This window comes from Excalfactoria chinensis, chromosome 1, assembly GCF_039878825.1.
Source record: "Excalfactoria chinensis isolate bCotChi1 chromosome 1, bCotChi1.hap2, whole genome shotgun sequence".
Classification (NCBI taxonomy): domain Eukaryota; kingdom Metazoa; phylum Chordata; class Aves; order Galliformes; family Phasianidae; genus Excalfactoria; species Excalfactoria chinensis.
Window position 1 is genome coordinate 129,829,022 of NC_092825.1, and position 26,647 is coordinate 129,855,668.

At 40.9% G+C, this 26,647-nt stretch overlaps 1 protein-coding gene across 4 annotated transcripts in view; it reads right to left on the minus strand.

Annotated features, from left to right (window-relative positions):
• TMEM255B (transmembrane protein 255B) overlaps positions 1 to 25,631 on the minus strand; it is a 66,023-nt gene extending 40,392 nt beyond the window's left edge. For 3 of the 4 annotated variants that reach the window (XM_072352533.1, XM_072352551.1, XM_072352543.1), the window contains exons 1-3: positions 25,489 to 25,621; positions 16,640 to 16,782; positions 12,406 to 12,468 (exon numbers count right to left, since the gene is read on the minus strand). In XM_072352533.1, the coding sequence (XP_072208634.1) occupies positions 12,406 to 12,468; positions 16,640 to 16,782; positions 25,489 to 25,549 (267 nt within the window). In that variant the 5' untranslated portion in view covers positions 25,550 to 25,621. Of the gene's footprint in view, positions 1 to 12,405; positions 12,469 to 16,639; positions 16,783 to 25,488 lie in introns of all 4 variants that reach the window. The other variant, XM_072352561.1, reaches the window with a different exon arrangement.
• Positions 25,632 to 26,647: the final 1,016 nt, after the last annotated feature.

Here is a 26,647-nt window from a genome sequence, read left to right on the forward strand (position 1 = left end):
TGTGGCTCGCTCTGGCTTCTTGCATAGAGCTATTACCACTGCACACTCACGGGCTGTAAGGCAGGAACATACTACAGAACCTGACTGAAAAAGCAGCAGTGCCAAAGTCCAAATTAAGTCATTATTGTCTGATATTCCTATCTTGTTTTTCAAGTCATAGCAGTCAGTCAAATAATTGGTGGGTTTAGCCACGTATTTCCACACTGCCTGCATTCACGATAAATGTACTGGAAATTGACCTCCAGGTGGCTTTTCATTTCACACTTGAGTAACTTATTGATGATTTACCATCCCCAAACCAACATTTTCTATTAATTGAGAAAGCCTAAATCACCTAATAAGAGTAAGCTGACCCTTCCATTTCACCATAAGAGACCATGTGCAAAGGTACATGGTAAATTGTAATACGTACAGTAGCTAGAGCTGACTCTGTGCTCCTCAATCATAGCGAGCATTTCTTCATTCAAGGAGCAGCACAGAAGTCAGAAGTTGTCAGCCAGGCTCCAGAGTGGTCTCTGGAATTAAGAAGCTCGCTTTTTGATGAAAGTAATATTTATTACAAAGCAGAAGTGGCAGGATGTGCCTCTAACTCAGCTGGGGTACTTCTGACTTCAGTGGACTTCCATATGTTTGAGATAGATAAAAGAAGTACAGTTACAATGCAATCCCTTAAAAGAAAATTACAGATTTATATTCTTCCTCAAGCCTTCTGTTGCTTACTGAGAATGCAATGAACACATAAACATATTATACATTTCTTTCCAAAAAATGCAGCCAAGACAACCTAATGGAGTGCTGTTGTAAATTCAAAAGCTAATTTTCCTGAGTGGTGGGTGACTGCTGGAGCTCTGAGTTTACCAAGCCTATCTGTGGCAAGAAAGAAAAGCAGAACGCTTCATTTATATACAGAGAATTTTGTTGGTAGACAGGGCAGCACTTCTAAAAAATAAATATTGATTCGTCTCATCATTACATCTCCATTTTTAACAGCAATATCCTTGTCAGGAAAACTATTCATTATTCATAACTATCTATTGTAGCAATTATTCAAGAAACAGTTTTGATCTTGCTGTTACATTGCTGTGCAGTCAAGCTTCTCTACACCTGTCCCTACTGGAACATGTTTGCTCTTGGTCCAGGTACACAATTTAATAATAAGGTTACTTGCAAGGGAAACAGTTACTAAACACTGAACATGGTATTGTGTGGGTCTAACAATCCAAACCAAAGGACAGACACTTAGCAGAGGTGTTTCAGTAAAAGGGAGAACAAAATAACACTTAGAATGAGGGACTTCTGCACATGCTATTAAACAAAGAACCGCTGTACTTTATTTCTGTATGCTGAAGATGAAGCTGTAAGAACAAACATTTACAAAAACTATGTCACAGATGCAAAACAGACCATTTTTCACATGTGGTGCAATCTCAACTGGGAACTGCATCTGTTAGGGCACCTTAATAGGGCTGTAGATTAATAGCCTGTGAAGCTAAGATGAGAAAACTCACTGCATTGCATTTGTGATGCTGCTACCGTCTAAATGCTGCCTGTGCTGTGAGTGAGAGGCCATAAAAGTACTACTAATTGTGAATTAATTTTCTCTAATTTGGAAAATCCTCTTCTTTGTAGCTCACCCCCCCCCCCCCCCCCCCCCCCCCAATCGCCTTTTTTTTTCCCTTGCCCGTAGGAAAGAAGCTTTGCTCCTGTGATCAAAATTAAGCTCAGGCAAGGCTCCTACACTGGCTTTCACAACTGGGCCAATTAGTTTCTCACTACAGGAGGTGATGTGCTTCACAAATTACAGCCCGCCAACCTATTCTTTCCAAAGGTTGATGCTTCAGTAATAGCACCACTGTAATTCAGGCTCACCTGGAGGACTGTCACACCACAGGAGATAGGATTAGCATGTTCATTATTAATTAACTCCACTTTCAGTCATAGCACTAGTTACAATGACACAAATTCCTAATGATGAGAGACTTTTCTGACAGCCTAAATAACAGCTGAAGAACTATTTCCCAGACTGAACTGAAGATGAAGGAGGTGAGAAAAAGAATACAGTAAATGTCTGTGTCTTAAGAGTACAAGTGCTGTTAAAGTTCTGGAAGACAAGGACTAGAGCTCGGATCTCATCCATGAATGTAATTTACTTCCTAAGGTAAGACATCTAATTATGTAGCAAATGTCAAGAGCAGATACTTGTATTACCAGCAAGGTGAAACAGACATCATTGAAAACCTTCAGACAGACACTGTGATGCAGTCTAGTGTTTGGATCAAGTCTTGTGACTTTAGATCAAGTGGACAGGTTAGGAATCTAAAACCTTTCCCCATCATTGCTACTAAATTCATCAAGTCTACATATATATATAGTCTTGAATATCATCAAGACTACAGAGCTGAGCTTATACAGCTGCTTACTGCGCTCTGAAATGGTGTCTTGCTTTTCTATCACAAATTTGATCCCATGCTTTCCAGCCCTCTTTTCTGTTGCCTTTCTCAAATAACAGAGTTATAGAATGGCCTGAATTGAAAAGGACCACAATGATCATCTGGTTTCAACTGCCCTGCTACGTGCAGTGTCGTCAGCCACCAGACCAGGCTGCCCAGAGCTACATCCAGCTTGTCTTTGAATGCATCCAGGGATGGGGCATCCACAGCCTCCCTGGGCAACCTGTTCCAGTGTGTCAAAAAAGGCACGTACTGTTGCATACAGTCCTTGCCTGAAGACACAGTAAAACAACTCTCTAGGTGGAAAGTTGCTCCCCAAAGTAAGTTAAATCAGGTTACTATGAGGGGAGATTTAAGGAGTATTAGACCCAGTGCAAATGAGAGGGTGAGACCAAGTGGCCAAAGCAAAAAGGAAAAAAGCAGAAGTACTGACAGAAGCCACTAGGTTGTCTCACCTCTTTTATGTAATTTGCATTCTTGGGAATTATTGAAGTATAAGGTAGGTTTTGATTGTAATGAATAAGGGCTGGATTTATTGTGCTGTTTGTCATCAAGGAGACTTTTGTTTTCCTGCCTGAGACGAAATTCACTATTTTCCAGTATTGTGTCAGTGATAATTAGGAAAAATAGCAACATGAAAAGGCCAGTTGGTGGAACACAGGCAAGGAAAAGGTCCCATGAGAAATTTAAGCAAATTCACATGCACAAAAGGGCTGAATTAATTAGATAAGCAAATGTTGGTACGGAACACAGAAACCACATTAGAGACATCATTTATGCCAAGGAGAAGAAAAAATAACAAGATCAAAACCCACTTTCAAAATAAAGCCATCACTTCCATTCAGAAAATATCTCTTCTTTTCTTGCTTTATGCCCTGAAGGGCAGAACAGTAAAATGCAGAATTCTTGACATCTACTTCTATTCCTTCAATACAGTTAATTTGTGCCCTAGGCAGGCACAGTGAATGTACACTGCTTTTTCTTAATCTCCTCCAGTAGTCTTGTTGCTCAGCTTGTGCAGATAATTCATTAATTACTCAGGTCCCAATGGCAAAGGACTACATGAGTGCCCAAGGTCAGGAAATACACAAGAAGGTGACATAACACTCCTAGCTCTCCTCCAGCCCACAAGGACTTGTGTAGCACAGCTGAGTAACACAGAAGGAAGCACAGTCATCTAAGACTGCTTATTCCAGCTCCTCCTATCACACAGATTAATCCTGAGGACAGGATAAGTTTATTTACTGGTCAAGTAAACAAACTCCTTGAGTTATTGGGAACTTGTGACATCTGCTGTGACAGTTGTGGGAATGGGAGAAATTAGTGTCTAACTGACATATTGACAACATGCTCAGCATTGTGTAATGGATGTGCTGGGTCCCATGGCAGGAGATGGCCTACACAGCCCAGCTGCATGGAGCAGTGTACTTTATGACCATGTTTTCTGGCTGCCACACTGGCCCTCATCCCTCTGAGATCTGAGACACTCCATGCTGGGCACAGCAGAACAACCCAACACCATGTAGTACCAGCACGTAGGCCCTTAGAGACAGGAGAAAGAAAGATGTGCCATGCTGCATGATGTGGAAATAGAGATAGCAACCAGAAGACCACATGTTGCTCCCGGTACATGAGGCCTGAGGGAAGGATCCACACATTGTTCTTCCCAAGTGTATGCACAAATCCTCCCTAGGTCCATGCATATTTATGAACAGTTACCTGAGTCACTAGGCAGTACTATTGCTGGTTTACATCTGTTTCTACTGTTGGCACTGGATTCTCTGATGCAGACACTTGTGGATACCTCTGCACATGCTCAGTGACTTCTTCCTAGCAAATCTTCTTGCACACTTTGACTTACTGTGTGTTTAGCTGTCTTTGGTTCAGTTCCCTTCAGCTACATTCTTTCTAAATGAGTTTTTTATTCTTATGCAACTTCTTTTTCCATCACTACTGACTTAACAGTTGTCACCATCTAGCATACTATTATTACTTCTGCATCCCTCAGCATGTTCCTTGCTGTCTCCCTGTCTCCACTAATCTTCAGTTCTTGTTTTTATTTTAAAATTGTGGAGCCCTCTTTTATGGCATCTTCACCACTGCTTTGTCAAACAAGGATAAAATTTCATTGCCACAGGTGCATCAGCCATTCCCAAGCAGCTCTCTTTGCTTGCCATTTCTCTTTAGGGTGTGAAAGCCCATAGACCAAACCTACCCCTTAATACCTCTGTTAAGCTCTCTCACAAGGATTTCCCAGCCATCTGTGCACACAGCATCTCTCCTCTCTCCTATCCCTCCAAACACACATCCCCCCTCCCCCAGCATTTGCTGTCCTACCCTCACTGTTTTTGAGATTAGCACTTTAACTCTTTTGCAACTCCAGTCATCTAGAAAAGTGTAATGGAAACATTTTCCCTTAACACTGTATTGTCCAAATAAAAACTCAGTTCCCTGTATAGTTAACTCAGTTCCTTAGTCTGGGTCTCTCACATGGTTTCACCCTCCAGAAGGGCTTCTTGAATTATGCCAATCCACTTTCCCCTCATCTTTTTGTAACATATCCTGTCTGTTAACCTTTCATTTGAAGATACAGTTTCTGCAAAAGATGCTATACAAAGTGAAGATAATTCTTCCCCTAGAAGGGAATTCAATCACTAGCCATTATGAAACACGAAGCAAAGTTATTAATGTGTTTTTCCTTCTCTCAGAATCTAATGTCACCTACAAACCAGATCTAAAGCAGCCAGAAAACTATTTCAAATTGTTTGAGCAATTGTTTACTAGAATGACCAATTGAATGAAATCAACCTCCATCAAGCAATTTACATGCACTTAGACTTTGAAAATGGAGTCACTGTTACACTGCAATCAGAGAATGATTTTGATGTACATGTAAACAAAGAGCACAGAATAAATTCAGGATAATTTGTTCATAATGAATAAATGCTTGTCTTGGCTCAGTTAAAATGACCATCACTGCTGATGCAATGTCATGTCTGCTGAAGACTCAGGACAGTCCCAACTACTGGACTCCAGACCTTGCTAAACCAGTGTCAGATGAAAGGCAGAATGGCACTCGCTTCATGTTTTCCAAGACAAAAAGCAGAAGGCCATCTAAAATAGTATTTTTAATCTCAGTGTGGGGTTATGTTCTATTATTGGTGCTCTTTTATTCCCCCATAGCATATGAAGATCACTGTTCACACAGGGTGTGAAGTCTCGGAACATGTTTCTGAAAGAGGAATGTTGCAGTGCACCATGCGAGGTTAAGCACTGGTTCTTACACAGACTCCTGGGTGAAACCAAGAGTGTTGTTTATATGTGGTGGAACTGCTAAGATAATTCCCGTAGGGGATGGATTTCATCATTCCTAACTCCAGCTACTTATAAGTACTTATTTCAGCTGCTCATCTCTGCTCTTCTGTAGGCAACAGCAGGCCAAGCACTTCCAGAAACTTTCTACAGGAAAATTATTACAGGATGGGATTAATCACCTTCTGAAGGTATGTCTTTTTTCCACTAGCTAGAGAGGTGGCCTAGATGAGGAAGTATACATGCTACCAAAATCAGTATCTTGTCAATACTTCTTCCATTCTTCTTCCCTTGATGCTGGCTGCTCTGACTTACATTTTCTCTCCTCCACATCACTACTTTCCCTCAGTCGTTTGCCTGGGATAGTGGAGCAAGATGGGTAATGTGTAAAGAGAGGAGAATGCCTTGGATTTTATGATGACAGAATAATATAATACATAAAACAACAACAACATAAACACAATGGTTTTGGAACCAGCTTAAGCAAGCCTTAATCCAGTAGGAACTTCAGACTTGTAAGAATTTGAATATCAGCAAAAGCCCTCATTTAAGAATATCAAATACATAGAAAAGAAGCAAAAATTAAATACAGCATTAAAGTCGATGGGAATAAAAGTGAAACAAATGTAGATTCACTGATCAGCAGTGCTGACGTTATAGGAATCCATCACACGTCTCCTTACATGGATGCTGCTGATTATTGATATTGATTAAAGAGGAACAAGTTCATTTGATCAGTGAAACAGAGGCAGCTGTTCAGAGCAGTATGAAAACAATAAAACAGAAATAAATAGCATGCTGCATGTCATAAGACCTTGTGCTCCCTGGTGAAATGTGATGAACTGACACAGATCAAGACTACTATGGCTGGTACTGTTTAGCAATATGTACTTAAATCCATAATCTGTTTTTATAAATCCTCTTTCACGTTACAGTGACTGCACTGTTTTCTAAGACATGCACGCTATTTATCAGGAATGTATTACAATCAAATTATAAACTTGCACGTAGTGAAGTTCTGCCTGCTGTGTCTGGAATACTGTATCTGGCCAGCTGGGGTACTCATCTATTTAATTCTTCAAACAGAGGATCAGAAACTATTTGTCTTTTTTTCTGGACATATCCCATCTCACTTTATCATCCATGAGCACATGAACATTTATCCAAGATTCCTTACCAAAACTCTTTTTATTCCCTGTCTCCTGCTTGCTTGGGAAAGTAATCTATTTCCGTATTGTTCCACAAACACATTTAATGGGTCATAAAGTTTACTTCTGTTCTCAACTATGTGACTGTAATGCTTTTATTACATAAACAGCACGAGAAAACAAACTGGCAGAGAAAAAAACCCAACATCCTGCTATGTCCTTAATTCTACATACTGTTTGTAAGCACAGATCTTAGAGGACTACATCCCTAAAGACTCCCATTTAACAAGATGGAGGATTTAAACTGAATTGGTAACTTAAGTCTCAGACTCAAAAAAAAAAACAAAAAACCAACAGTGAAAACCCTAAAAAATTGCAGTGTTGAGAATAAACTGTGCTGGTGCATGTATATATATTTATTTATATATATACAAACACATACAAATATACATACATGTATATGTACATACCTGTATCTGTTCAATAAAAGCTTCCAGAAGCAAACTGAAGCCATTATGGCTGCCAAGAAAGCTCTCCAAATGGAGATAAAAGTCTCTTTCCTACATGTTCCTCCTTTGTAGTAAATTTGGCATTTCCTCCTGCCAAAGACAACAGTAAACACAGTAGTTTCTTTTCTGAGTCTGATCCAGCACCATGTTGTGTCACATGGTACCAAAGGTGAATAAGACCTGGGAGAGGTACAACAGACTGGCATAGGGTCAGATGAGAGGGAAATAACCACTATACTGTGACGCAGTTAGATGCAATTGGCAGAGTATCTGTTGGCATGCCGTAACTGGCCTGGAGCAGCAGTGTGATATCCTGGCTCTTTCCCCAAGTCTGTGGTTCCTGCTATCAGAAATATGTGGTGAGCAGAAAAGATAAACTGACAACGGCCACTGTGTATTTGCGCATTTCAGATCAATTACCCAGCATCTAGATAGGGTTCTACTGCTGTCTTGTCACATTTTTATAGCTGCAATGGAGCAAAAGATATTGTGTGGGTGGAATATAAGATGTCTAGGAAGCAGCTGGGACCACAGAGCAGTGGTCGGTGGGAATCCAAGTGGGATCTGTGCCCCTCAGGGTGCCCCTGTCAGTGCCAGAGCTGTTGGATATCTTCATTGAGCTCAGAGTAATGGCCCAGGGTGCACCCTGAGCAAGTTCACTGAGGACATCACAGCAGGGGGAAGCATTCAACCACAGCTCTGCAGATGTCCACATGCAACAGCAAAACCTGTTCTAACTTTGAAGTTGCCCCTGCTTTGGGCAACTAGTTGAATCAGAGGTGCCTTTGAACTTTCCTTCATAACAAGGAGTAATGGGGATTTCCCAGAACTACCACGGATTGACCACACGCAAAATCCTTCTCCAGAAGTGTTAAAAAGGGGTTACAAAGAAGCTTCCTGCCAAATAAGGGAGCTAATATCCAAGACTGAGCCATGTTTATAGCATAAAATGACACTGCATAATCTACACATAGGCTGCCCTGCTCTAAAGCTGTGCAGTTACAGTAAAATACATTTTATGATCTCCTCAGGATTACAGAAGGCAAATATAATGTCACTTAACATGGGATTATTTTTATTACTCTTTCCCTACCTACAACTTAATAGTCTAGTCCAAATCACCTTTGAAGGCTCCTTCCGGGACCTAAGGAGAGAAGGTGATGCCTCTAAAGGTTACCTCATGACAGCAGTCCAGAAGCTAAACATAAGAGACCATGAAGATGTTCTCAAGGAATAAGCTGCTCTAATTTATCAGCTAGTAAGACGCTGTTCTATTATGAAAGAAATGCAGACGTGTAAAAAAGAGCTACGCTTGAGCTCATACAAGAATCACTGTCAACCTGAACTGTTTACCTGCATACAAATCTCCATTCTGCTTACAAACTGTGCTGTTAAATCACACTACAAAATCTAGCACACATTTACAGCTGAAACACTATAATCACCAAAAAAAGAGAAGTGCTGTTGACTTTCTTGGCAGCCTGAGTTCCAGTAATGAAAATGATTACCTTTACATGATCTGCATTTCCCCCGGCACCACAGCAAGGACTTCTTCCATTTATTTGTGAGGTCTACAGAATTGTAATGGTATCTCTCTTTATGTAAACTTGATGCTTCAATTAGCTTAATATGTGATATGGAATCTGTCAGCAATTGGTATAGTTCATGAAAATCTTCACTAAAGCCAGTTCCTTTCATGATGCTCGACTGGCAAGAAAAAGAAGCAGCACAGCTTGTCTGAACAGAGCAGAGTAGGTATCCTCACTGGTAATTTTTTGTATACATTTTATTAATTTGTGCCTACCAACACAAACCCTTCCCTACCTCTGTATCTAATTTTAGCGTCCTGTTTTCTCATCAGGAATACACTGTACCATATTGTGAGGAGATAGTAGGCAAGCAAGCAAATAAACAAGGATACTTCAAGTCATATAATCAGCTACGTTTGATTTAAGGGTGAATCTTCCACACATCCATCTGGATTATTTATTTGCCTTTGAAATGTAGTAACTTAAAGCTATGCTTTGTTTAAACCATAGCCTGTTTTGCAGGGGACAAGAGAGGAAAAAGGGAACAGCAACACATTATTCTTTTATTTCTGCTGTTTGCTAGTTCTAAACATCCCGAATCAGTGCAAAGGCATCTTATCCTTAGTCAAAGGGAGATTTTATTCTGCTGGTGCCAAGCTCTGCATAACAGAGGCAAGCATGAAGAGCTGAGAGCTCAAGTGAAATCATGCTAGTCAATGAGGCAGAGCCTGATTCTGCAAGTAGCAGCTCCCTTAAATTAAAGGTTATATCTTGGTCAGCACATTGAGGCCCCATTGTGGACTCTGGAACACCAAAAACAAGGTCAAAGAAGTGCAGCATTATTAATGTTGTGTTTTAAGAACCAGCCATTGTCCATTCTGCCTAAGTGTGCTTCCATTCTTTCTTAAACTCCATGTTTACATTTATTGAGTGGTGGATTTTTGCTGGACTAGCTCTACTAACCATTACATATCTCATATTGCACTTAGCTTTTCATCAGCCATGAAAAAAACTAGACATACAGAGGGCAGATCACAAATAAATACCACTTCAGGATAAAAAGGGACATAGATTAATGGGGATATCATCAATTAGAAACAGGTGTGGCTTTTTCTTCTAATGTAACTGACCTCACTTTAATTTTCAATTTAAAAAAGAAACAAGAAAAAGACTAAGAATGAAGTATTGATTCATTACAGGGGCCAGATAACCGTCAGAGCTACTCTGGGTTAAGTTCAAATTATAGGCAAGTAACTGTTAAAGGAATTCCAGTTAAAACAGAAGTAACTGAGTAAATAATTCCTTTTCCTCCATGCCCTCTTCTGCTGTGATGCAGTAAATAGAATTTTGATTTACTAGAATATGATTTTATTCTGTCACAATTCTATGCTTATCTAAGTATTTACAAATTACTGATGCCTGCAAATTTGTTTAAGCTGCCTTAAACCTTTTCAATTGTACGTACTCAGCTACACTCCAGGGAATAATTGCTGCTCTCAGTTGTAGTATGATGTAAACCCTTTACAAATCTTTTCTGAAACACGTGAAAGCAGGCCACTCAGCCTTAGCATGGACAGCGTTAGAGACTTTGCCCACTGTGGATGATACTCAGAACAAGAAGCATAATTAAAATTTCTAGATATTTTCCTGGTCTGTTCACTAACAAAACAGTATTTCGACAGCCAGATCATAACTGTTATTAATAGAAAGCTGTTCTCCTTGTCCTGTGCTGGGAAATGCAAACAGGCTCTAGGATAAAAAATACTAGATTTATCCCCTCACCTTGTGCAAATGATACAACATGTTGAGTCTTAGAAGCTTTGGAAACAACTCATCCACCTTATTTCTTTTTATCAGCCATTTTATTTTCTGGTAAAGACAAGCAATGGAGAACTAAGAGGCAGGACAGGGGAAAACTGAAAGGTACAATAACCCTAAAATATTACAGTTGTTAGTAAAGTAGCATGAATGCTGTGGAAAACAGTGCTACTGTTATCAACCTCTCTCCCTACCTTGCAACTCTGAACTTTGGAATTCATCCTTGTCTCCAATTTAGAAATAGAGACAACGGTTCTTAAAAAACAAATAAGCTGTGTTGTTACCAGCAAAATTAATGAGTCCTAAATCAGTTGCAGATTTATGACTCACAGGTCACATCCCACTTGGAATCCTTAGTTTTTCAGGGTGGAGAGCTGACACCATAGCATCAGGGAGTAATTAATTTACTATTCTCTGCCCACCTGTTTCATGTTGAAACTTGAAGGAGCTGCACATCTCTGAAGTCTCTACCTCCCTGCCAAATTTGCCTGGAATTGGTTATCACGTTCAAAAAACTGAATGGGGAACAGAGAAAGATACAGACAAACCTCATGGCTTTATTGACCTCATTTCTTTGGGAAGCCCAGACAGAAACAAAAGTTGCGAAGTAGAGGAGTACATGAAAGTATACCACTTAAACTCTCAAAAAATGCAAAGAAAAAAACCCACCACCAAAACAACAACAACAAAAAACAACTCTGATACTATGAAATAAGTTTGTCTAAAAATAATGAAATCAAGATGGGAATTACTAAGAAGGAAACAGGAAATCAAAACAGACTACTTAAAAATTGTTCATAAAATGTAAGGTACATCAGTAAGTTCCTCCTCTAAGCCCAACACCACTCTTTTGATTTATACCTGTGGAGACTCTGCATTATTAAATGAATTGTAGCTCATAATGCTTAGCTGTAATCAGTCTACTGTAAAGTACACGTTGGACATCATTTTATTTAACCAAGACAGTGCTATTTTTTGCTGAGAGTGAGGAAACTCTAAGACTTTCTACAAACCCAGTCCAACGCACCTTCCTTTACCCAGATGACCCCAAGGACTTTATATGACCTCCTCACATAAATAAAAGCAAGCCAAGCTACATATAAAAACAAACCACAAAGCAACATCATATCCTGTCTGATTTAGCCAGGGAATCTTGACAGCAAGATTCTTCTTTTCAGCATGTGGATTTTTGGGAAAGTAGTGTTGACTGAAACTTCTATAGGCTGAGATCGCCTCTTGTGATAGAGCTGATCACTGGCACATTGATGCCCAAACTGGCACATCACCTCCATTTTGCCTCCTTCCCCATCCTTTTCTCTGCTACACAGTCCTGGCCAAACTCGCACTCAGCTGACCCTGCCCTGGGTGAATTCACTAAGTCAGCAGAAATTAATTTAGTGTTTTTAAAACACGAGGTTTCTATTGTCAGAAGTGATGATCCCCATAAATCATCCCTTTCCCTGTACAGATAGAATCACAGTCACTTCATACTTCTCAGGAGCTGCTCAGAAAATGTGAAAAACATGACTAATATTTTGGATCATATTGGAGTAGTTTTATGTCAACTGAAAACCTCTGCTTTTTGTGTTTTTAAGACATTGTGATACAAAAAATTAAAACAAAAAGTGACATTGCTTACCATTTGTCTTCTGTTCTCTACTAGGTAGATGCCAACAATCCCTAGGAAAGATCCAAAGCCAAGCTAAGGTAAAGAACAAAACCGAGAGAAACATATGAGGTCAGTTTATTTGGTCAACATACCAAAGCACAGCAGTGATATCTGAGCAGGTATGATTATACCACTACTTTGGTTGGGTCAGGGGAAAAGGTGAACACTATCACTGGACATAAATCATATAATGCGATGGGGAATGACCAGAAATCCAAGACTTTAATATTTCAGAGTAAAACTTGTAATCTAATAAAGGAAATCCTGTGAAAATATATGTTTTTATAAGCTGGCTATTGTTAACATAATCATGTCTTGTTTTACAAATTGTAAAGCAAAAATTAAGTGAAGTGGGAGGAAAGAACACTGACATTTCACCCGCACATCATTATCTTGGAAAAATGTAGAGCTTCAGGAAACAGGAAAGAGTTTTCCTCAAAAAACAGATGCATTACTGCCATGCAAGTGACCCAAGTTCATTACCCTACAGCTGGGTTTGTTTGGTGTTGATGACTAAAAACCATCACACAGAAAAAGTCCCTGCCAAAATGCCAAAGAGACAAGTACCAGCTGCAACCATAACAGGAGAGAGGAGGAAAGGAAGGTGGAGTAAAGCGGCATTTGTTCTTGTCAGTGCTAGTTCAGAACTAAGCCAGCAGGAAAATGCTGCTCTGTATTAGGGGTCTGTGAAAGTTTGGAGAGATGGAAACTCCTTGCATTCTTGCCCAACATGAGGTAAAGTGGCTGCAGGGAAACCAGCCTTTCATTCCAGCTTTCTGGTATCAGGATTCCCATCAGGCTCACATTCATTTGAACAAAAGGAAGCTCTTTTGTGCCCCACAGGCAAGACTCAGCTGGTCAGAGATACAGAAGCAGCCACAGCAGTGCTGGTGCCATTGATCTTTCTCCACAGTGCTCCCTCCCTGCTTTGCCTGACTATTATATGTTTCTCTGCTACCACCTCAGTCTCAACCCCATCACTTCCATGTTCTGGCTCCCCTCTTTGCTACAGCTGGCACTCCTCTGCTTGGAGAAGCCCTCAACCATCCCCTTCGCTCCCATACAAACACTCCATGGATAGAGCATGACTTTTCGATTAAGGAATCTAAACCCCTTCCTGAAGCTAAGTTCAAAGTCTCTTTTCCAAGACCAATTAAGTTTTAAGGACTAAGCATCCCAGTCAAGGGCTTGAGTGGGGCCCATGAACTCCTTGTTCTTATGCACAACCACCCACATCAGAAAGAAAATCTCCTGTAAACACTTTAATTGCTCAAAGTCACAACAGGAACCCATGATTCTTCCTCTGAAAGGCAAATGTAGGGAAAGGGATTTGCTATTGAGTGCTTTGGGAAGATTCATGTGAAAGGGAGGCACAAGGATGAAAAGCGGAGACTAGAAGAGTGTGGAAGCGTGTCTGAGCTGACTGCTGAATAGGAGAGAGACTTGGAACTGTGAGCAAGGACACTGTGTTCAGGGGACAGCAACTTTGTAAATTCACACAACTACATCAAAACGACAGCTGGTTCTAACACCAATTTTTCATCTGAAGACAAACGCATGCAGTCCCATTTAAGGCTTACACAGTGGACACAGAGGAGCAATATTATCCACATGCAGAAAAAAACAGTAAATAAATAACAATAGCAATTAAATCAGAAGGCATAGAACCACAGACAGACATCATACCACATAAAACCACAGCAATACTGAGACTGGTTTAGCGTTATATTTGCTGCTATTCTCATCTGTTAAGATAACAAGCTACTTGGGTTGGGAACTCTGGGAATTAGTCAGCATGATGACTGGGATATTTGGACTCTGTAGTCTCCTGGTTGAAAGATTATAAAAATAGAAAATTAAAAAAAATACAAGCAGTAATCACACATAAGTGATATGAAGTATTTAAGTATAAACAGTAGTTATAAGGAAGCGAGGTTGAAGAAGCTCCAACTTCCAGCCTGAAAGTTATGTTCTTACCATTAAATTCTATGAGAACTAGATCTTATTTTTAATTGTAATTGACACTGCCTGACCTCCTAAACTTCTATGAGCCTGACAATTAAATAGGTAATGTGGAATTCACTTATAGAGTTCTATCTATTTAGAGGTTTGGGATCAATGCTATGCCAGTTTTCTAAGCTCCCTCTACTGCCTGTAGAGAAGAGGAGCACCTTTTGAAGGTTACTGAGCTCTTAAAGGTCTTCCATAGTCATCTGTAAGTGTTGCACAAGAGTCAGCAATCTCGAAAAACGGGGCAGGGACAGCAGAGTTCCTCTGACATGGCCAGATATGATACTACTAATGGTTAACATCTAAAAATTAGCAGATTAATTTATTTTTCTGAGTGAACAGACCTTGTCTTCTTCCTAAAAGAAACTAAATGCTGAAATAAATGTTTTTGAGCACGTGAGTCTATGGCTTCTTACACTGATTCAACACAACTTTCCAAAAGAAATTCCTTTCAAGGGAACGAATGCAGAAAATGTGGCCTCCTAAAATACTTTACTTCAATTTACAGAGGATTTTTATCAGTATTAATATATCTATTTTAGTTTAATGAAAGGAAGAGTCATTCTTTTAAGGTCTTATTCTTGGAACTACTTTTTGTTCTATTTTTAAAACAGCACTCCTTATAGATCATTATCCCAAAATTATCCTTCTGAAAGACCTGTTCTCAACATTACACTAAGATGTAAGAGGACTTGCTTAGGAGGAACAGTTCTAACTCATAAGTTATTAATGGCAATGCAGTATGTATGCACAGTATTAAAAGATGAAATGCCCTCTTCTTTGGGCATTTCAAAGAGAACAAGAACTAACAGTACCTTGCAACACTTTCATAGAATCATAGAATCACCAAGCTTGGAAAAGACCTACAAGATCATCTGGTCCAACTGTCCACCTATCACTAATAGTTCTCACTAACGTGTGTCCCTCAAAACAACATCTAAACATTCCCTGAACACCTTCAGGGTCGGTGACTTCACCACCTCCCTGGGCAGCCTATTCCAGCACCTGACCACTCTTTCAGAAAAGTAGAATTTCCTAATGTCCATCCCGAATCTCCCATGGCGCAACTTGAGTTCATCCCCTCTCATCCTATCACTAGTTACATGAGAGAAGAGGCCAACCCCCAGCTCACTACAGCCCCCATTCAGGTAGTTATAGAAAGCGATAAGGTCACCTCTGAACCTCCTCCAAATTCAACAGTCCCAGCTCCCTCAGCTGCCCCTCATAAGGCCTGTGCTCCAGACCCCTCACCCCTCATTCAGTACCTCTTTGGGACCCACCACTTTTCTTTTTTTACCTTGCATCCTTTACTACCTCCTCTTGGCTATCTAAGGGAGGGCAAATAAGGCCCTATAATAACTATTTGCTGCCCTTGTTTTTTTGTGTTTTTGTTTTTTGTTTGCTTTTGTTTGTTTGTTTGTTTTTGTTTTTCTTTTCTAAAATTCAGTTCATTCACATAAAAAGCTTTCTGTCTCCTGAAGTTTTCCACTCTTTCAGACATGACCAATCACTTCTGAGACTGGAAAAAGCCATAGGAGATGAACCAGCAAGGCCTCCCTGGAAGGCATAGGAGCACAAAAGAATTAAACAGATGCAGCATGAGCCTCGTGTCCAGTGCAGGTACATGTTTAAGCAGCATGTTCCAAAAGTAAAAACAATACAAAGGATTTGGAAGGAGAACCTGTGCATGAGGACAGACACCAAGACTATACAAGAGAATGAAGGACATTGGTAGACCCTAGGGAGAAGCTTCCATATGCCCATCAATAGCATTTTCCCTCCACTAGACCTAGCAGAATTCTTGGTATATAGACAGAAGAGTAGAGTGACTCTTTGCACCATCAGGGGAGAAAAAAGTTCATTTAACTCTATCCCATGACTGTGATGCAGTCACTTGTATGCCCACATTTGTAACAAATTATTGGGAAGTCAGGCACAGGCTCCAGCGTAGGCCCATGAGTTCAGCATACTGCTGTGTGGTGCAAACTTGTACTCTATGTCCCCTAAAAGCCTCCCCTTCAGGGCAATTCAGTGTTTAACCCCCTACATCATCACACACTAGAACTAGATCAAAACAAATAAGCATCTTCCTTCTGTACAATGCAACACAACTGATTTTTCTTTGTTTTCTTTTTATAAGTTAGAGCTTTCTGTATCCAGCTGATATAGTTATCTAGTAGGTTTCTTTACTCACAATGATGCCTGGGTAGTAGCCTCCCACAGTAACATTTTCTGTTCTTGTTGTAGCTGCCAGACCTATGGTCAGTATGAAAATGGACACCACCAGTAGAGAGACTGTGAACCAAAGTGAAGTCTTCTTCCTTTTTGCAAATTGCCCTGTAAAAAGTGGAGGGGGGATGGGGAAAGGAGGGGGAAAAAAGAGTTTTGAATTGCAAAAACTGCAGAATACAAAATAATCGACCATTTTCATTTCTTAAACTCTTACATTGTTATCCACTGCTGTTCTCCCACTAATGCAAACTGCTGCCAGACAACAGAGAGACTGAAGAAATACAGAGTTAGCTGGAATGCTACACAGATTAATGAACACACATTAGGCACGTGTACAAGATAAGCTTTTATTAAGCTGAACTGAATGTCGGGTGATGATAATTATGCCTTATTTTCTGTAATAATTAAGTCGTTGTTCACATCTGTAAGTCAAATCCTGCAAGCCTTGAACAATGCTCACCTTTGTGAAGTTCCAATTTAAGTCTATCTTGGCAGAATATACAAATTTATATTTTAAACAAGATTAGCATGTGCTCTACATACTATAAGAACTATGGTGTTCATATTAATACTAAGGCAAGCAAAACAAACTATATCTCTGAAACATATCTGTAATGTAACTAATCAGGTAATGACATCTGGGACTACCTTTTCAAATAATAGCTGCTCAATTAAGTAGGTTCACTGTCACTAGGATTTGCATTCAGGTACTCCAAAGCAAAGGCAGCAGGCTTATTTACTGCTTTCATCCTGCTTCAAGCCACTTACCCTTGTTATCACAGTGGTATATGTGAGCAACAGGCACAGACTACTAACATCAGAGCACCACAGCACATCACAGACTTATGTAAACAGCAATCCTTATGTGACACTAATGAACAAAATGCACCCAAAGAAATCAGACAGAGTTCATAATGCCCCTTTCAGGCTCTTTCTGCTCCAAAAGGCAAGATCGTGCAGGATCACCTCTGGAGCGCTAAGTCATGCAATGCTGTGCTACACCAGGCTACAACTTGGTGGCACAGATCTGCAGCAAGAGCTCACAGCATGGAAGCAGTGTATTTCTCTCTGTAGCCTACAAAGCAGTCTGCACACTTGGAACTCATCTGAGGGTGAGGCAAAGGCTGGCACTGTGCTGAATGTTGTGGGCAACAGCACAAATCATGGAGGGGACAGTGTGAGAGAGAAGGTATTATTGTTTATATTGGACTCTAAAGGTGAGACAAGATGGTTCTGCTGCAAACCAAAGCATGGGAGATGAAGAAAGTCAAAGAACAAGCAGAAGCCATTTGCAATTAGACATTTTAGTTATGTGGCCAATTTAAAATCACGTTACTCAGTTTAGAAGCCAGACTTGCAAACTTGAGGCAAATCATATCAATGAATAAATTAATGTATTTCTAAGAAAATGTATAAGAAAAATCTGTATGTTTGCTGGTATTCCTGAAGTGGAGAAAACAGAGTCCAGTCCTTTAGTATAAAATTCAAGTAACTCTGCTGAAAATAAATATCATCTACTGAGCTTAGGTACATCTCTTTCATCTGCATGTATTACGTGTTCCCAATAACCATCAAGAAATAATTCATTGGACTCTCCAGTAATTCTCTGGCTTCACTCCTCCAGCCTGTGCACCAGCTGTCCACTTCTGGCCATTAATCTCCCCATTAATCAACAGAGAGTCAGAGAGGACATAGAAATTCTTCATTATCAATCCGTTCTTCACTAGGTGTATGGGTTTAAATGAAGCCAGTTCTGTTTCACCAAAGCCAGTTCAGAATGGAATAGCAGACTTCACATGTGTAACTCCACAAGTCAGCTACCCTTCCCATGAAGCAAAATGGTTGATTCAATATGCATACCAGATTTTTTAATGTATTGGTTTATTATTACTTGACTTCTAGTCTTCAAGCTCTTACAACTCACACTTTTAAGTATTTTTGACATTACCAAGGCAGCAATCTGTTCTCTGTTCCACCTCAAAGATACAGTTCTCAGGTAAGCAGCCCCAGCAGTGTTAAGTAATAGATGGAAATGCAGCACACTAGACACCAAATAAAAGTATGCCGGTAAACCTCAAGACAAAAAGGGGAAAAAAAGGAGAAAAATTATATATATATATATAAATTATATATATAAAATTATATGTATATGTATATAAAAGTTCTCCTTCAGCATATGGATTAAGGTACTTAGTTTCAGATTCCCAGACAATATCCAAACTAGTTGCTTGCTGTTTTTCAGCAGAAAACCAATAGGATTTCCTGTTTTTTCTTTCCACTCTTAGAAAGTTTCACGTATCTGTCCAATGAGTTGTTTTCTAACCTATAGAAAAGTACATGTGGAAAAGAGGCTGGTTTCTCCAAATCCATTCAGTCCTCTTCAAATCTCCTAAGCAGTCAGTCAGGAAACTCTTTGGCAGTGATGAATTCTCTGCTAGTGTGAAAGACTCAAATACTTCATTCATCTCCCTTATCCCTAGAATAGAAATCAAGTTATAGGACAGAGAACTTTGCTGGTAGTGATGATGGGTTCCTTCAGTGCACCAGAGCAAAACTCTATTTTTCTTCAGTAGAAGACTGAAATGTGATTCTTTCTACAGTCATACAAACAGACACCCTTTAATCTGACCGGTGCATTCAGAACCTGGCCTCCTTATTTGACAAGGCATAATTCTTCTCATTCCTTCTAGCCAAACACGATACACACGGGGAAACAAATCTAAAAGGATTTACAAAAATAAAATAAATATACATTTCTAAACCTACCATAGACCAATGGTCATAAATAAGTGGAAGTGAAGGAAAATAGATGGGAATTAACCAGCTCTGTCTACACATTTTTAGTGAAATATTAATTCAGACTCAGAAGAACTTTGAAAAGTTGATCAGTGTTACTTATCACCGACCATCATACAGCAAACCCACCCATCACTACACAGATAGCATCAACTGAAACACTGCAGAACATGTGAGGAACAGAAGGGCTGGAAGGCAGGATTACCCCAGAACCTTTGAACTTGTTTTCCCACCATCACCATACACGTACCTTTGCTTCAGCCTCTGCTTATGCATGAGGAGGCTTAGGGTACATGATACATCCAAGTATCAATATTTTTAAAGAGATTAGAATTATCTCAGTTGTAATACACATAATAATGCAGTGATGCATACAGATGTGCAATGTGTAAGGTACTTGCAGTGACGCATGGCAAAGACTGAGAATGAAAGAAGGTCTTATATCAACGGTGCTTATATCAACTCTCTGGCAAAGCCTTCCCAGTGAATGATCCTTCTTAAGCACACCACATCCATTCAAAGGGAAAAGGAAACTGCAGCATGGTCAAAGGTGAGACCAACATTCATTACTGGGAATCCGTATCCCAGCCTAACCCTCCACAGCCATGAAAATCAGACCAGAAGAAACGACGAGGTTTCATAACTATTCTGCCTTTTCAGAACTACCAGATAAATGAAAAAGCTGCTGCAGAAAGCTGACGTACTTGATTCCTGTGTTCACCAACAAGGTCTCCCTCTCAGAGATACGAACCAAGGAGGAGAATTACCCCCTGCAGTAGATAAGGACTGAATTAGAGATTCCTTGATAAAGATCAATGCGTTCAAATCCACTTGACTGACTATATCTATGGATACCAAGAGAACTGGTTCTTGCTGCTCTCTATCATCTTTGAAAAGTCACTGACACCAGGGAACTCTCAGTAACTGAAGAAAGGCAAACACACTGCCCGTCTTCAATAGGGCCAAAACAGTGATTCAGAGAATTACAAGCAGATCAGCCATGTGTTGGTTCCTGGGAGACTGGAACCAAAAATTATGGAGCGTGTCCTCTTGGAAGACATTTCTGGGTACATAAGCAAAAGGAGACGAGCAAGAGTCACAACTGACCAACCCAACTGCCTACCACAACAAAAAGTCGGTCGTCGTGGAGCAGTGAATGTCACTCACTCCAAATGTGGCAAAGATTTTAACACAGCATCCTACAATGTTCTCAAAACCAAGTTGAGATGTCATGGTCTGGTTAAATAGACAAGCAAATGTTTAAAAAACTGGCTGGATGATTGACCTCAGAGAGAGTGGTTAATGTATAGTATATACTGGAGGTCAGTAACACATGGAATACCACAGGGGGCTGTTTGGGGGACCTGTCCCTTTCACTGTATTCATTAATGCCCTGGAGAAAGTGGTAAGAGTGCATGCTCTTCAAGCTGGCAGATGATAACAAACTACAGGACCAATCAATACTATGGAGGGCAGGGGTGCCATTCAGGGGCCAGCAGAAAATTTAGAGAACCTAACAGGCAGAGGTAAAGTTCAGAGCACAACAAGAAGCAGTGCTTGCAATGATACTGGCTGAGAACTACTAGGCTGGGGAACAGCTCCGCTGAACAACACCCTGGGAATGCTGACAGACAGTGAGCTGAACATCAGCCAGTATTGCACCCTAGCAGCAAAGGTGAGCAGAAGGCTGCATTAAGAAGAGTATCACCTGCAGATCAGAGAGGAATTATTCTCCTCTATTCAGCATTTGTTGGATCACATGTAATATTATATCCAATTTTAGACCCCCAGTACAGGAAAGACATCAACTGGTTGCAATGAGTTCAACAGGACAGTCCTGAGAAGCTGGAGGGGGCTGGAGCACTCATTGTGTAAGAAGAACCTGACAGAACAAGGCTTGTTTGGTCTGGAGAAGAGATGGCTTTTGGCAATGCCAGTAGAGGTCTTCCAATGCCTACAAGTCATTGGTCATCAAGAGGACAGAGTCAGGCTTTTCCTAGTTGGTACACAGCAGAAGGACAAAAGTCAGCGAACATAAACTGAAACAAAAGTGTTCAGGTGAGGAAAAAGGAAAAAGAAGAATTAACATTAGGAGAGGAAAGCACTGGAACAGCTCTCCCAAAGAGGTTTTACTGTCAGCATCCTTAGAAGGTTTGAAGATCCAACCAGAAAAAGCCCTGAGCAACCCGGTCTGACCTCAACACTGACCTTGTCTTCACCAGGAGGTTGAACTGGCAGCTTCCAAAGGTACGTTTCCACCTGAGCTACCTTGATTCTATGATTTTACAATAGTCAAGACAGCTAGATTAAAAGTGGTTTGGGTATGTGTGCTTATGCCTACTGTTCCAAAACTGCAGTTTTTATGTAGACATACTCTAAAGGGACGTAAGAATGCAAACCTTCTGAAGGTCAGTGGATCAGATGATCCTCAGACAAGTGTTTCTGAAAACACTGAATGTCAGCTTTTATGAGATGTACCCAAGGAGCAAAGCTACTGCATTTTCAAAGTAACACCTGTACTGGCAAAAGCTAATCAGATTGCATGGAGATAAAGTATATGTCCAAGCTGCTTTGTGAAGTTTTGATTATATTGTATCGATGATATCAACGATATACAAAAAAGAAAGACATGAGTTTGATAGCCCAGATTAAGTTTGCTGGAAAATATCTTAGGAAAAGGCATGCTCTGATTTGTAACTGGGGCAAATTGGACTTGGTGAGATAAAACAGAAAAGGATGTCATTATTTATAAGATCTTTTTTTTGCTGACTGAACTTCATTTTAACTTTGATATTTAAAGCAGCCACAAAGCATAATCAATTTATGCAATACTCTTCAATCTTCACATTCTTTTATCTTTTACCAGCTACATCCCAAACTGGATGCAAATATCCAACCTTTTTTTACATTCTACACTAGAAGCTCGCACAACTACCTGTAGCTAGCCACAGACTGTACCCTTAGCAGAGATGACTTATAGGTGTGGAGAGAGGCCCCTTCTATAGCAGACGGTAGCACACGAAATCTCTTGTCAAGACACTGTAAAACTAGGTGGGTAGAAATTGGTTTCTAAATTGACTTCTGTTGGTAGTCTGGGTTTCCTTAGTCACCTCAAAAAACCGTTTTGCACCCTTATCAAAATGTGTATAAATTATATGTATATACCTCACCAGCTTATTCTGAGGACTAAGTAATATTTGTAAAGCAGCACAATATCTTCAAATGGAAAGGGCTGCAAATGGTTCTTACTGTTATTTCCCTTATGCTATTTCAGTCATGCTGTCTCCCAAGATTTTCCAAATCTTTATTTACTGCTGTTTCTACCAGTTGCCATGCAGCTTTTGGATCCGCTTTTATTACTTTCCCATGGGTCTGTGCAGCCAAAAACAATGCCAGACTGTTCCCAAGGGCATGGTGCTGCTCATAGCACAGCCAGCCAGCCTGATTCTTCCCCAGCAATTCTGTGGTAAGCACTGGACCAAAGGCTGACCACATAAAAGACAAGTCATTTACAAGCACAGTAAAAGTTGCTGTCAGCATTTCTAGGTTGATTTTTCCTCTCATTGTGGATGTTTTTGTCCTGCAGGGAAGAGTTAATGAAGGCTATTGACCTTACAAGTTTTTAACACTGAAGTGACTCCCAAAATAATTTTGACAGGTATCCCTTTAAACTTCTTTAATAATGATGCAGTGTGAACTCTTACTCTGAGCCTCACTCCACTTTGCTTAACATATCAAATTCATATCTTAGTACGCTGAAAGTCAAGTGTGTGGAAAGAAATCTTCTCATCTTATTCTCAGTAGCTTGAGACCCCGTCAGTAGCGAGTGTGTACATGTTATTATCTCATCCTTGGGAGCAGAAAGAAGTGCTCACTGAAGATCAAGCTCTGCTGGTCACATAGCAACAAAATACAGCAAAATTTCTTTGTTCATCAGTGGCACAAAGCAACATTATTTACAATGCTCTGCTTACAATGACCAGGGGGATAAATTCAATTTGCTGGACAACCATGGAAAACGAGTGGCTTTGTGGGGAGGGTATATATTAGATTTCTGGTACAATGCAAAGCATTAGGTCCTTTAATGAACTGCAGGCTCTGTATTTGACTGAAGAAAAGTATGAGTATAAAAGGAGAATGAATGAATATATGATGCAACATGTCCATGGTATGGAAAGCGGGCAGAGGCTAAGGAAGGGCAAAATAGAGTGAAACAGTACATCCAACTCTGGAAAGCTTGTGATCTGCAATTTAACTCAAAGAAGTCTAAATTTAGACTGAGACAACTCTGTTTTACTAACTTCACGATTCCTTTTGAAATCCAGCTCCAGATATCATAAAGTCCATACATTTTTTTTGCAAGGAGAGATGTTAGGTTGGATATTAGAAAGAACTTCTTTACAGAAAGGGTGGTTAGGTACTGGAATGGGCTCCCCAAGGAGGTGGTTGAATCACCATCCCTGGATGTGTTTAAGAGCCGTTTGGATGTGGTACTCAGGGATATGATTTAGCAGAGGTTTGTTGTTGTTTTTTAAGAGATAGGCTACTGGTTAGGCTGCAGTTGGACCTGATGATCTTCAAGGTCTTTTCCAACCTGAGTAATTCTATGATTCTATGATTCTATGTAGCAATTTGCTGGGACAAAATCACATTTGCTAGATATTGGTAGCATGCAGTTTCATACATTCCTCTTTGATCTAGTTAGGGTGATCTAAATGGAAACGCTTATTTGAAATAATGCTCCAGCCAGATGTGTATTAACATCCTAATATGAGAAAAGATAAGTGAGGAAAGTTTGTTAGCAGAAAGAAAAGGTACATCTTCATTACCTAATGAAAGATCTGCAATTCTGTGTTTCGGACAGAGTGGCATTGATCATACGTAACAAGATCACTTAAGCAGAAAGTCACCACAGACAGAGGAATATGGTATCAAAGCAGCAATGCAAATTCTGCATCCGCTGCTTTGGTGCTGCAAAGCAAATGTTTAAGGGAAGATGTTTGGAGATAAATTAATAATTTTTAATTACTGCGGTGCTCATTTCAGTACCATCTCTCTCCTGGCTATAGCTCTCACTGTCTATTTTCCAAATGAATCCTACATTGCTTCCTAAAGCTAAATGTGATGGACTGGGATGCTTAAAAGGGATACTCACACCTACTACCGGCAGTTGCTGTCTCTTTCCTGATTAAATGCTTGACTTGTCCAGAGTGCTGAACTAATTAAAGCAGATGCAGCAGCACTCATTCCAAGCCACAAGACAGCAGCGTGTATCAGGTCCGTCTCTTTAACCGGTGAGGAAGAATCCATCAGTGCGATATATATATCAGTGTGATATATATTCAACTCCTTCAGAACCACAGAAAACAGTTCCATTATGAAAAACAAAACCAACCCACCCAAACTCACAGTGCTTTGACACTCCGTTGTGTAGCGACAGTGCTACCGCGCAGTACTGATATGACCTCACAGCTTTGGCAGCATCTATTTCACCAATAAATAATTGAAGGAGCAGCTCAGCTCAGCGTTAACTTTAAGGACAGCCTGCAGATTCCCACTGCTCACCTGAAAACATCAAGTTATGTTACGGCACATCTTCCCGTCACCTTTTCAACACTGAGACTGTTCTTCCACGTGTAAAGAGAAGTTTAAGCTCCGCTGCGGCTGGTGGTTAGGACCTCCGTGTGCACGGCAGGGGCCGCGTATCCCCAGCACCTCATTGCCGGCTGCGGGTCCCTCTTCCCCTCAGCACTCCCACCTGCTCTTCTCCTCAGAGTAAAACTATATGGTCTGAACGCTAACACGCCAGCACGGCGATTTGTTAACCACAGCGGCACGCCGGAAAGAAAGACGGCAGTCTGTAAATCCCTCAGCACACGGTTGCAGCCCCGTCGCCCGCCCGGCACCCAGCTCCGAGGGACGCGGGCGGACACGCCTTCGCTCCTCCATCCCCGCCAGCCAACACAGCAGCGAAGCGCCTCTCCCCTCGAAGCTCTCCGCGGGGCCGGGGCTCACCTGTGGGGTCCAGCAGGGCCAGCGGGCCCGCCACCGTAGGGGCGGTCGCCGGTGCCATCATCCTCCGCGGGCGGCTCCGATCCAAGCCGCGATGCCGCCGCGGCTGACCGCGGGGTGCGGACGGCAGGGAGGGTCCGCCCCACGGGGAGTGGGGCGGAGCGGGGCGGGACGGGGCGGGGAGGGTAGGGGAGGGCGGTCAGCCGGCGGCTGCGGCGGTCCGTCAGGAGGTACCAACCGCTGCTGGCCGAGGGGAGGGCTGCTCGACCCTGTCCCCAGACACCCTGCCCTATAAAGTGGGCTAGCCAGGAGCTGGGAGCTGGCACTAACTTCTTTAGGCTTTTACCAAGTGTGTTCCGACAGCCGCTGCGTCGTCTAGGTGCCCGCCATTCCTTCTGCTGGACTTCTCCCCTAGCAGAGAACAGAACATGTTTGGGAAAGGTTTATTCAGCTTTAATAAAGTTCACAGGACAAAAACCTTCTTTCCGAATTTTTCTCCACAACTTCTACTCTCAGCAGGACTTATCCCAATTCCCTTTATTCTTCACCATCACATTTGGTGGTGCTTTCATATTCCTCAGAACATTTAGGGTTTGTTTCCTCCTCCCATTCCTAAATGAAACTCCTAAATGAAAACCAAGAAAGCAGTCACTGCTGAGGCTAAATTTGGGACTTTTAATTAGCCAGATCTCCCAGTCACACAGGATTTTGACAATAAAAAGAACTCCTTTGTCCGTAATTTATGAGTAGCATTTATTGGCATGGTTAAGTGTACTGCTCTTTAATTCAGCTGGACGTGCTAAGGAAATCATGCAGGAAGTGAAAAAAGTACAAGATAAGTAACCATGAAGTTGTCATTGGCTATTAAAAGACAATTGCTGGATAAATCACTTCAAAAACTGCTTCCTGGCTCCAGCCAGTTTCCAATGTGCATTTTGCCTGGCTGTGGGGTTTTTGTTGTTGTTGTTTTGTTTTAATTCTGTTTTCTTTTTATCAGTGAAGATCTGAAAGAACGTGCCAGCTAAAAAAAGGGATTCAGAACGTACAGCTATGCGTGACAGCATCCACAGGTATCCAAGATATATGAATTACACATAGATCCATGTGCGTCAGAAGTGAGTTTAATTGCTTTCAAGAAACTTTTCACTCATTAATTTATGCA